This window comes from Mesoplodon mirus, assembly GCF_964341445.2.
Source record: "Mesoplodon mirus genome assembly, chromosome: 12".
Taxonomy (NCBI): Eukaryota; Metazoa; Chordata; class Mammalia; order Artiodactyla; family Ziphiidae; genus Mesoplodon; species Mesoplodon mirus.
Window position 1 is genome coordinate 18,088,331 of NC_138988.1, and position 12,587 is coordinate 18,100,917.

At 41.8% G+C, this 12,587-nt stretch overlaps 1 protein-coding gene across 1 annotated transcript in view; it reads left to right on the forward strand.

Annotated features, from left to right (window-relative positions):
• SHQ1 (SHQ1, H/ACA ribonucleoprotein assembly factor) overlaps window positions 1-12,587 on the forward strand; it is an 87,200-nt gene that overhangs the window by 47,370 nt on the left and 27,243 nt on the right. Inside the window, exon 10 of the mRNA XM_082639798.1 lies at window positions 4,224-4,344. Within this exon, the coding sequence (XP_082495924.1) occupies window positions 4,224-4,344 (121 nt within the window). The remainder of the gene's footprint in view (window positions 1-4,223; window positions 4,345-12,587) is intronic.

A 12,587-nucleotide genomic window follows, 5' to 3' on the forward strand; every position in this document is an offset into this window, starting at 1 on the left:
TTTGAGCAGAAATGATTCTCTCGGATTTAGGCCTGAGCAGTTTTTCAGGCGCATGGGATGTGTGACGAGCCCATGACTGGATACAGCCCCACAGGAGGCAGGTACGCTGAGTCCCCTTCTAACCACTGGCTGTGTGACAGCCTGGAGGAGGGCCAGCTCTTTCCTTTGCTGATAGCTCTTGGATAAGTGGTTGGCAACCTGAGAGAAGGAGCAGTCGGTGCAAGAGATATGTTAAAAAAAAAAAACAAACAAAAAAAGCTGCATGCTTCCTGAGCTTCTTGTCTGTAATGTAATCATCTGTTGATGCTGTAGTCACCTATGGTGATTTAGTGGGAAACACGAGGTCAAGTATGGCCTTGGGGTAACAGTACACAATGTTGGGGGCAGGACGGTTTTAATGTACTTCTTGTTCTAGAGTGTCAGCTGCCGGGAGCCTAGTTTTCTTTTACCTTATTTGTCACATAGCACACTGAAAATAGTTTGAGAATGAAAACACAAGCTTTTGAAGAACGCGTAACTTTCTCATTCAAAAGTGCCTCGCGTGTGATTTTCTAGAATCGCCTGATCTAAATATTGCTTCTCAGTTGTGCAAAAATACAAGGTAAAGACAATTGAAATAGGAATTTAAAAACTCTAACATTCTTTGTCAGTATTTCAAGGGTTAGCTATGTAGTCAGGAATGTCTGACTTTTTGTTAATAAACGTTTATTGTGGAGAATTTTGAAAATAGGGGAAAGTTTAAAGAAGAATAACTGTAATCCCATGTGTGAAACAATGCCTGGCACATATCGGGTGCTCACACATTTGTTCAGTGACTGTAGAGACGAATACTGTTAATATCATGTGGGGATGTTCATGTTTAAGAGTTTTTTCCATGTGTGTTTGTCTTTTTTTTTTTTAAGAAAATAGGGATCAAAACATGTAAGTACAATACAGCTTCACTTTAAATTTTAAAAATTGATTACTTTGGGTGTTGCTATTATTATTATTGTTGTTATTTTGTGATAACTGGAAGATTTCAACTCGCCTGTGGCCCTTAGCAAGGGACAACCTCACTTCAGGCATGTCTGCAAAACGAAACTAGGAAATTTTTTTTTTAATTTGAAGACTTAATTGGCTTTATTCAGTGATTCATGAATCGGGCAGCATCCCATCTCACAAGTATCAATAGAAAAGAGCTCCTCTAATTTCATTAGGTAACGGTTGCAATGGGTTCTCATTAAATGTGACCTTAATTCCACACTCCTTTTCAGAAAACTCTCTGGTGTGTAGGGTCTTCCGTCGCTGCCGCGCGCACCTGCCTTTAGGTGTTGTCCCCGCAGTCCTGCCTGACTGCGTTCATCTTCTGCCCTCTGTCACAGCCTGGCTTCTCCCAGGCTCGCCCGTGTACTCCCTTTGTCCTTCTCCTGGAACCATCTGCTCCACCTAAATGGTCTTTTTCTGTTGTGCCCCAAACCTACCCTGTTTTAAGTCCCACACTGCTCCTTTTCACACCGCCCTCCAAGCTGGCATACCTACCCCTTTTCTTCACTTACTGAATTATTCGCTGTGAGGCCCAGCTCCAAGTCCTGCATTTTCTATTAACCCACTTCTGTTAGTAAGGCATGTCCTCGAGAGGCAGTATTCAGGGGCCTCACGCTGTAGAGGGGATTATACAAGCTTCAAGTGAATAGTTTATTTTTTGGGTAAAGACCTATAGCTGACTTTTAAAACTTTAAGTTAGTAGTTGTCATAAACCCCCTTGTCCCCCTCCCCACACACAAGCGAGAGAGAGAGAGAGACAGAGACAGAGACAGAGACAGAGAGACAAAGTAAGAAATTGGCATATGCTTGCCCTGATATTTTTTCTCTGTTGCAATTTAAACTGTTCCAAAAATTCTCACAGTTTAGTTCTCCCTTGATTTTTTTCTGTTTGGATAACACGGCTAACTTGGTTTCATCAGTTTAGTGAGTTTTGGTTGTATTCTCTCCTCCTGTCATCAGACTCTGCCTTCTAGGCTTGGGGAGTGGGGGGATCCCCACTCATCATTACATGTAGTTGCCCTGGGCCGCTCTGATAATGACACAAAGACCTTGACTTAACCAACTGTAGTTTTAGGCCTTCTAAGTATTTCTTTTAACCCGTTGAGCAGTGGAGCATTTATTGACATTCCTACCCTCTGCGTATGAGGAAACCCCAGTGAAAATTTTTGAAAAAAACATGGCCCCTGTTTTGAACTTACTACCTGCTTAACTCAAATAATAAAAACGTGATGTAGACCGAATGGCCCAAGAACACATGGGTAGCATAGCGGGAGCTTCGAGTCAGTAAATTCAGAATTTGGATCCTGGGCCCTCTACTCAATGGCACTGTATCTTAACGGTCCTTGAGCCTCAGTTTCTCCTTCTGTGAAGTGAGCAAAGGAGGTTATGAGGAGAATCAGCCGAGTTTCCTTTCCACTTCTTTCCTTTGCAGGGTTTAGTAAGAGCTCTGACGATTAGGGAAGTCAGTCCGGGCTTCCTGCAGGTTGGAGACTTGAGCTGGGCTGTGAAGGCAGGCTAGGATCCCTCTAGGTGGAACAGAGAGGAAAAGGCCTTCCAGGTGCAGGGAAGCAGTTGAGCAATGGGCCACGGACAAGTCCATAGAGCCTTGAAAGCAAGCGCAGGGAGGGCTCTTGATGAAAGCAGTGCATCAAAATGCAATGTCAGGGCCTCCCTGGTGGCGCAGTGGTTGAGAGTCCGCCTGCCGATGCAGGGGATACGGGTTCGTGCCCCGGTCTGGGAGGATCCCATATGCCGCGGAGCGGCTGGGCCCGTGAGCCACGGCCGCTGGGCCTGCGCATCCGGAGCCTGTGCTCCGCAACGGGAGAGGCCACAACAGTGAGAGGCCCGCATACCGCAAAAAAAAAAAAAAAAAAAAAAAATGCAATGTCAGAGGGCTCAGCGGGAGAGAGTCCGAGGGACGCGGAAGAATTTATAATCTCAGCATGAGTGAGGATGGGTGGTCTGGGAGTGGTGGGGAAAGGGCAGCTACAAGAGGCATTTCCAGAGAAAAATCGTCAGGGCTTGGTGTGTGAGGCTAGGGGATGGAAGACATTGTGAGGGTTTAAGCAGGTGATTACTGTGTCATTAATTCATTCATCCTTAAAATACTTAAATTGAAAATGTACTGCTACAAGGTTCTGTTCTAGGTATTGGGGATTAATGACTAAATGAAACAGAAGTCCCTGCTCTTATGAAGCTCACTTTCTAGTGTTAATTGTGTTAAAAATTTAGTGGCAACAGTTTTGGCATCTTGCGATGTCATTAGGTATCTCATGATCCTTGTATCATATCTAAGAGTCAAGTGGGGAATGTCGATGAAAGCACATCCAGTGTCTCCACGAAATCAGTGTACAGTATTTTCACGTTTTAGGACTATAAAGGTAAGAATAAAACAGTGAAACTGAAAATGCCGTATTTCACAGATCTAAGGAAGTGGTACTACTGTAGATTTAGTCATTTGCCTTATGTTTAATACATTTCAGGGACTGTCTTGAAGTTTGGAACACCTAGGGAATTATTGTTGAGTTGTGCGATTCCTTTTGTAGGCTTGGGTTTGGATTAAAATTAGGTTCATTTAACAACCAGGAGGAAGTAATTAGGTTGAACAAGACTTCAAGTATTTGATGGCTTTTTTTCCAAGTGATTTTGTCAGCTTGTTTTCGAAGTAGGGCTATGATATTTTAGTTTTCAGTCTGAGTTTTCTTCAGTTCTTCAAGGTGAAAAAATGTAAGTTCGTACTAGATAATTCCTTGACAAAAAATGTTGATGTAAGAAATAGAGACATTTGAAAACTAAAATATAATTTTCCATGGTATTTTGAAAGCTTGAATTAGAAGAACATTATCTAATTAAAGTTATGACGCATTTAAATACTCATTTACTTAGGAAACTTCTCTCCCTGTCATTTAATGTACCTACTCATGTTTTATGTTATTTTTAAGGTAACCACAATTAGTCAGCTATAACAATAGAGTATAAAGATTTTTTCATAATTCTTAAGGAAAGAAATAAAGAGGTTTGGACTTAATAGTACTGATACGATTTCTTGCAATAAAAGAATATGAAAAATATTCAAAACATGATTAAAACTCTGAGCTGCCATAAATATATTACCCCTCAGTGTGTGAATTTCTCAGTTAAAAAAAAAATCAGATGTTTTTCCTTGAGGATGATTTGATTTTTTTTTCAATTTCCTTCAGGTAAAAGTGCAGTTTTAAAGTGTCTACTGGACATTCACAAAATTTTTCAGGAAAATGACCCAGCTTACATTCTAAATGATCTCTACATCTCAGACTACTGTGTGTGGATTCAGAAAGCCAAGTAAGTTTTCAGTTACAAATTTTACATGCTCCCATTTCCAGAACACCTACTTACCCGGGAGGAAGAAAGTGAAATAACCTGGAGGATAAGTTTTAATCAGGGACAAACCCGTACAGCTACCAAACACTTGAGAAGTCTTGTATCAGCACGGGGAACTTGGTGAAGTTGCTTAGGGAGGAGGTGCAGATGACATATAAAGGTTAATTTTCCTAGAAAAAAATGGGTACCGCCTGGAAAATACGTGTTAAAACCGACAGTTGTGACTCTTCGTTGTTATGCTATTGACTGTCCTCAGTGAAATCTCAAGACTGGTCTATCTGAACCTGTGTCTGTGCTTTAATTACAGTGGGATGTGAATGTGAGCGTGTGTGCAGGCGTATGTGTAAACATCACAGGATACAAACCTAATCAAACCTAATCACAATGAGAGCTGTGCCCTCTTTGGTTAATCACTGGCTTACGGAATCCTTTATTCAGAGTAGAAGAAGAAAGTCTTCAGAGCCTAATAAAATGTATCTAAGGGTCTGAACACTTACAAATGGCCTCCTTGAACTTGGTATGTAAAAAATGTTTTAATTGTTTGCCATTGCCTCACTCAAGGAAGCATATCAAGTTTAAAAATGCAGTGAATTTTCATTTTGTAAAGGGTGTTCTAGAGACCTGATTCTTATCAGACGTGCCCAAAATATCCATTTTAGTAGCAAGAGACTGTTAATGGAGAAATACAAAGAGAGCCTTTGATTGGAATAATTCTTAGGTGCTATGGAAAAAGATGGTACAACATCATTTGTGACTTAGAAGAAAAATGATCATGAGATGTTTACTATTAGTGTGATTGGTAAATGAATGCTTTAGGATGACATTTAATGGCTGTGTTGAGTGAACCATTATATCGAATTTATTTTCATTTCTGTTCATGGGGAAGCAATTATATTGCAGAGTGAAATAAGAAAAAAAATTGAGGCTCTACCTGTTGTAAGCAAAATGCTTAGGGACTGCTCAAGATATCGCCAATAACATACAGCAGGTGGTGTCACCATTCGAGTTGGAAATCTAGGTTTGGCCAGATGGAAAATTGCATCTTTAACCCCTGAGGTCATGATGGTATGTCATCACTTCATTTCATCCTCCTGCTAATTGAGCTTATCGAATACCCTGCTGCCATTTCCTGTTGTTTTCATAATAAAATTAAATTGAAATAGCCTATTTGTGAGGGTTTAGGTTTTTCTTTTTTCTTTCAGGGTGAGGGTTTTATAAGCATGTAATGAGCATCGACATTTGTGCTAGGATCCCATTTCTGTGAGTGCCTCCTTGCTCTGTTTGTGGCATTCTTTTTTTTTTTTTTTTTTTTTTTTTTTTTTTTTTTTTCTTTTTGCGGTATGCGGGCCTCTCACTGTTGTGGCCTCTCCCGTTGCGGAGCACAGGCTCCGGATGCGCAGGCCCAGCGGCCATGGCTCACGGGCCCAGCCGCTCCGCGGCATATGGGATCCTCCCAGACCGGGGCACGAACCCGTATCCCCTGCATCGGCAGGCGGACTCTCAACCACTGCGCCACCAGGGAGGCCCGTTTGTGGCATTCTTTATCGACTAGAGAGAAGATCATATTTCACTGAACTAGAAGGGTATACGCCCTCAAGTTGATGTGGGGATTAATAGGACTTTTTTTCACTTAAAAAAATTTTTTCCCTAGGTTTTAAGTTGCAGGAAATGAAACGACATTCTTAGGGTTCTAGTCATTGTTATGATAATAGTAATTTTTAAAAAGATGTTAATGTATTGCGAGCAAGGTAGAAGAGAGAAGCCAGCAGGAACTCTTCAAATTACTTTGGAAAAAAAATTTTCACATTTACCAATTTGACTGTAACTTTCCTGTCCCGAAATAAGCTGTGTCGTTTTCACTTTGTGTTTTACGTTCTAACTCTAGTCTAGCCCAGCTATTTTCCCCTCCCCCTTGAAGTAAGAGAACCTAATTTTAATTAAATTTTCTAATTTTATTCTTAATTTTTCAAGCACAGCATAATTGAACTTTCCAGTATCATCTTTACTGTGAACTTCCTTGGCTCTGAATTAATAATACTGTGGTGAATGTCCATAATTTCCATAATTAATTTCTTCCTTACTTTTCACCTTCTATTTTATTTATTTCCCATAATGTTTATTAGTGAAATCTAGCACCTTATTTTTATGTATTAAAATAGTTCTGCATTTTTCTTAGTCTCTATTTGATGTTTTTGCTTATAATAATAATGACTGTGTGAAATTTTATTTGAAATACCAGGCAAGTGCTAAGTTCTGACTAGCATTCCATTTTTACAGTCAGACACTTACTTTGGCAAAAACTTACTGGAATATGGGTAGCAAAATCATTCTTATACGGAATTAATGAAGTTAGGGCAACAACTGTGGTACGTTTTGCTTTAGTGCTTCGTAGTTAGTTTTCCTTGTGATATGTGTCTTGTAGAGCACATTTGCAGAGCTTAAAAACTGAAGCTCCTGCAGTTTTGAGTTATAGACTCTGCACATTATTTTTCTGAAAAGGAACGCTTCCTGCCGTCCTTTGCTGTAAGCTTCATTGGAAGTTTCGAGTGTGGTGGCCGCTGCAACAAATACACCCTGGATGGCAGCATGCAGAGTGGTTTGCTTGAGGTCATATAGCTTGTAAGAGATAGGTCTGTGATAGTCTCAGGTCTTCTGGCTCCAGATTTCATGTTTTTCCAGATATACCACCTAGACAAGCCTTTGTCTTTGCCCATGGTATGGGGGGCAGGGGGAGGCGATGTGCAGGGAGCCCTCCCTATCGAGTGCTTTTCCTATAGGAAGAGGGATTAAGGATTTATCTGTCTTCCTCTGGGATATTCCCATAGCACTTGGTTTAGAGATCACTTAGGCACATGTCCTGTCTGCCTCACATTGGGCATATCTCTTTCTCCCTCTAAAATTTTAAAGTCCATGTGAATGAGCACCTTTCTGGGCCCATTACAGTCCCTTGTGAGCCCAGTAAATTTTAGTTTAATTGAATGGTATCTAGTAGAGCCAGTTGAAGGAGCATCTCATGAATGCTCCATACAGGAACCAAACGGTAAATTAGCTCTAACTTATTTTTATTGACATTTTTAGCTAAATTCAATAAAAGACTTGGCCCCTCCTCTCGTTTCTTTTCCAGTGGGCTGCACTCACCGGCAGCACTGGTAGTTGTGACCTGCTGAAAGCTTAGCATTTGACACCCTTCGGTTTAAGCTGGGGTGGAAAAGGTTGTCTTGTAAAATATGTTCCAACCCTGCCTCTCATGGACCGTAAGACCGCAAGTCACTCCGTCACTTCATCTAATGCACCCAGTGTTAGTACTTTAGTATTTTCTCTATTTTCCAGTGCATTTTTAAACTAGTGGAAATAATACTGCACATATCATTTTGTAACGTGTTTAATACTTATAACAGTACCCTATAAATCATTTTCCTTTATAGCATAATATCCATAGCATAGTATTTTTAAAAAATAACTAATTGGTTCCTCATTATACAAGAAATGCACGCCCACTGAAGAAAACTTGATACTTTATGGTTTTAACGCATGGTGTAATTTGAAATGACACGGGATAGAATACGGTATTATTTTGTTTTTCTGCGTGGAAAATTTTTGGTTGTTTATTTTTTTTTTTAAAGAAATTAAGATCTAAAATCCCAGCTAACTTTAGTACAAGTCTGAGCTTGTCATGAAGGTTCTGTATCTTTGTGTTCTCTAGTGTAGTTTTTAAGGTAGGTACTTATGGGGGAAAAAGAAAATGTATGTCTTTGAAACACTGAACCTTTTTTTTTTTTTTTTTTTTTTTTTTTTTTTTTTGCTGTACGCGGGCCTCTCACTGCTGTGGCCTCTCCCGTTGCGGAGCACAGGCTCCGGACACACAGGCTCCGCGGCCATGGCTCGCGGGCCCAGCCGCTCCGCGGCATGTGGGATCTTCCGGGATCGGGGCACGAACCCGTGTCCCCTGCATCGGCAGGCGGACTCTCAACCACTGCGCCACCAGGGAAGCCCGAAACACTGAACCTTTTTACATTGAACTGATAGATGGTCTTCTGTGATTAATACTCTACGTGCATTTGTTTTTTCACTGCTTTTTCGCATTCTTCCCCCACCCCCACCCAAAATGAAATCTTACTTTGCAACCCTTTGGACACTAATGTGCAAAGTTTGTAGAGGGAAACAACTCTATCACCTAATAGTTTCGTTTTATTTGATAAATCCTGGACCTCAGTTTCCTCAATTGTGAATAAACCTGAGCCATTTCTGCACTGAAATCTTAAAATTTTAGAAAACTTAGGACCTTATCGTTGCCTTATACTGCTTTGCTTCCTCTGTGTATGTGCTTTGGTAGGGGATAGGGTTATGTTCCTGAGAACAGTGTAGCTCTCTTCCTTTTGGCTTTCTCTTGTTCCTGGTTTATCTGCCAAAAGCCGTGGGAGTGGGAGTCACTCATATGCAGAGGTAAAACATCAGCACTGAATGTAGAAACGGAATTATTTATTTTTTTCAACCACTAATTATTGAGCCCTACTCTATGCCAGGTACTGAGATAGGTGGTGGGGATACTCCGGTGAACAAGGGACACAACACCTTGAAGCTGATCTTCAGGTGGGGAACATAGATAGAAGGAAAATGTTATGCCGTAGCCTGATAGCAGCAGCTACAGTGGGGAAGTACGGGTGCTATGGGAGCACCTAGGAGGCCATATGCCTAGTCTTGGGGTATGGGAAACCACTTCCGGAAGGAAGAGTTGAAGCTGAGAGCCGAAAGGTCAGGAAGGGGTGGTCAGATGCAGGTGGGGAAGCAGGGGCGGAGGGCATTTCAGACAACAGGGATGGAGGAATGTGGCCCTTTTAAAGAGCTTGAAAGCTCAGAACGGTTGGATCTTGGTACAGGAATGAGAGGAAAGAAGTGAGGCTGGAGAGTTCTTGTAGATCCTTGGCCACATGAAGATGTTTGAGGTTTGTTCTGGGAGAGTGTGGAGCAGCTGAAGTTTAAGCGATGGAGTGTCTGTGTGAGCGACACAGTGAGATTTAGATTCTGGGAAGATCCATCAGGTTACATTGTGGGGAATGAATTGGGGTGAGGGCAGAGCTCAGACTCAAGGCTGAAAGGCTAGTTAGGAGGTGAGTGATCCAGGCAAAAGGCAGCTGTAGCCTGAGCCAGGGCAGTGAGAGTGGGGAAGGAGACAGACTAGTGGTCAGGTTTAAGGGGTAGATGAGACAGGACTGAGTAAGGATTGGATCTCAGGGGAGAGTGAGAAGGGGGGCAGTCAAAGGTGAGGTCTGGATTTTGACTTGGGCCAGTTAACTGGGCCGTTGGAGGTGCCTTTGCTGAAATTCAATCATACTGGAGGGGATAGGTTGGAAGAGAAGTGAGAGGGTGGGAAGACGAGGAGTTCAGTTTTAGAAATGTTGATTTGAGGTCTCTAAGGAGTATCCATAGAGAAAGAGTCGGGAACATTTGGATCACAGCTGGAAAAGATGTATAGAGAAGAGTTGGACAAAGAAGCGATATGAATTAATAGCAAAACATAAAAAATGGTATCTGGTTGTACAGTACTGTTACACATATGAGTATAATAATAATCAGGAGTGGGTGCATTCCAGGATGGGAAAATAGCATCATGCAGAGGAGTAGACAAGTCAAACATGTAAGCAACGTGGAGAACAGATTTCCTGGTTGTAGCTCCGGTGGCTTAGAAGGGCAAGAATGGACGTGAGGCGTTTTTGCATTTGGATCACAGTTTTATCCGTCCTTTAGTTTCCCTTTATTATTATATTAAATAAGAGAGTCTGCAGTTAGCCTGAGGTCATGATGTTTTAGTAACAGGGCCAGATCTGAAAAGCTTATCTCTCCCTTCGGTGTGCTGGAGACTGTCATGGTATTTTTGACTTAGAAATCACTTGGTGGGCTTCTCTGGTGGCACAGTGGTTAAGAGTCCGCCTGGCAGTGCAGGGGACATGGATTCGAGCCCTGGTCCAGGGGGATCCCACATGCCGCGGAGCAACTAAGCCCGTGTGCCACAGCTACTGAGCCTGCGCCCTGGAGCCCGCGAGCCACAACTACTGAACCCACGTGCCACAACTACTGAAGCCTGCGCACCTAGAGCCGTGCTCCACGGCAAGAGAAGCCACCGCAATGAGGAGCCCGTGCACTGCAACGAAGAGTAGCCCCCTCTCGCTGCAACTAGAGAAACAAAGACCCAACGCAGCCAAAAAAAAAAAAAAAATCACTTGGTTACATATGAGAAAACCAGTTGGACTTTTATAGTAAAAATGGGGACTTTATTAGGAGGCTACAGGCTATCTTCTGGGACCCAGGTGCTGAGTACAGCTGGGTCCTGTGAGCTCAAGGAACGAAGTGTGGGGTTGGCTTACCTTCTGGTGACATGTGGTCCCTCGAGTTGTTTATTTCTGTAGGTCCCTGCTGCTCTTTTCCCTTTGGTGCACGTGGAGGAGAATGGCTCTTCTACAGCTCTGAGTTTCCATGTGCCTAGTTTCAGTAGAGATGGACTAGAGTCCCTTGTTTATGATTCCAAGGGAGGGAGAATGTGGTTGGCCCAGCATGGGTCCGTGTTTTTTCCTGGTCTAGTTGCCTTGGTCACAGAGGGCGTGGAGTGGGGGTGCCCCCTAAAGTGGTACACACATGGTCCCAGGGCCCACTTTGTCACCAGTGAGTGGCCGTTCTCAGAACAGGGTGCGTGTGGGGCATGTGGACCCCTTAAGAGGATGCTGCTGGAATTCCATGACACCATTCTGAGCCATAGCTAAGGGCGAGCCCTGACACCTACCACTGCCTGTGTCACTGATACTCATAATAAAATATAGTGCTGAGGCTGATTTCAGAGGGCTGTTCAGTTCAGGCATACCAGATGATCATCAGGCACTCTAGGTGGTTTCACTTCTGCAGGGGAAGTTACTTCTCTGACAGTGGTACAACGTTAGGGGTTACATTAGCTGCTAATGATTAGCATGTAGAAATTTCAAGAAACAATTGTGCAGAATTTCAAGCAAGTTAAACCTCCCTTGAATTGAAATCATTCTTGGTAAGGTGCTTATTCAGGCCTGTCAGGTTGCTCCTCAGTTTTACTGTTTATTTTTAATTAAATCCACCAATTCGTCCTGGATGGGAGTGGGTTTTATCTCCATAAGAAAAGATTAGTACATGCCAATATCCATTCACTGGAGCCCTTCAGTGCGGTTTCATATAGAGAGGATTTACTTAATGGTTCTTCACCTTATCACCGGTGGTTCAGCAATGCCCACTGGGGACTGCTGCTCTTCATTAGACTTCTCTAACAAGAATTGTGCCAATAAATCATGAGATTACGAATGTTCCTAAAGACTTCAGGACAAAATAAACCTTTGCAAAGATACGAATGCTCCATGTAACTGTACACATTGAGAAAACTAGCCAAAGGATTCTATATCTGAATGTTCAGGTTTTGTGGAGCTTTTTGTTGTTGTTTTACTTGTTGTTTGTTTGTTTTTTTAATGTGTAATATCCGTGTTTTTTTTTTAAGGTGACCTTTTTTATTTTAGAATAGTTGTAGATTTACAGAAAAATTGTGAAGATGGTACAGAGAGTTCCCAGATACCCCACATTCAGTTTCCCCTATTATTAACTTCTTACATTGGTATGGTAATTTGTTACAATTAATGAACCATTATTGATACATTATTATTAGCTCAAGTCCATAGATTCATTTAGCTTTTCCTAGTTTTTACCTAATGTCCTTTTCCTATTTTAGGATACCACATTTTGTTTCGTTGTTTACTAAGAACTGGAACTCAAATCAGTAAAGCTCCGTTTCTTGCACATTTCGTTTTTCCAAGAGCTTAAATGCTATTGAAAGGCAATGAAATATTATTGAGATATATTAAGATGCCTGAGGGGCTTACTACATACAAACATTCTACTCTAGACCTTGAAAAAAACAGGTTTGGCCGATGGGAGAATGTTTAGAAATTTGGAAACATAATTCATTTATCATTTTTACTGCTACCTGCACTGTGGGTATTGTGATTTTGCTATATTAATAAAAATTGAAAAGGTTTGTAAAAATAAAGTGAGCACGACTTTATATTTTCATATTAATTTTCTAAAGGTGGTAGACATTAGAGGAGAAAGTGTGAATACAAGTTTTTATAAAAAAGATACAGACTTGCAGGGGTGAGTGGGCAGCTCCCAGACTGGAAAGTGATGGCATTTATCTGTAC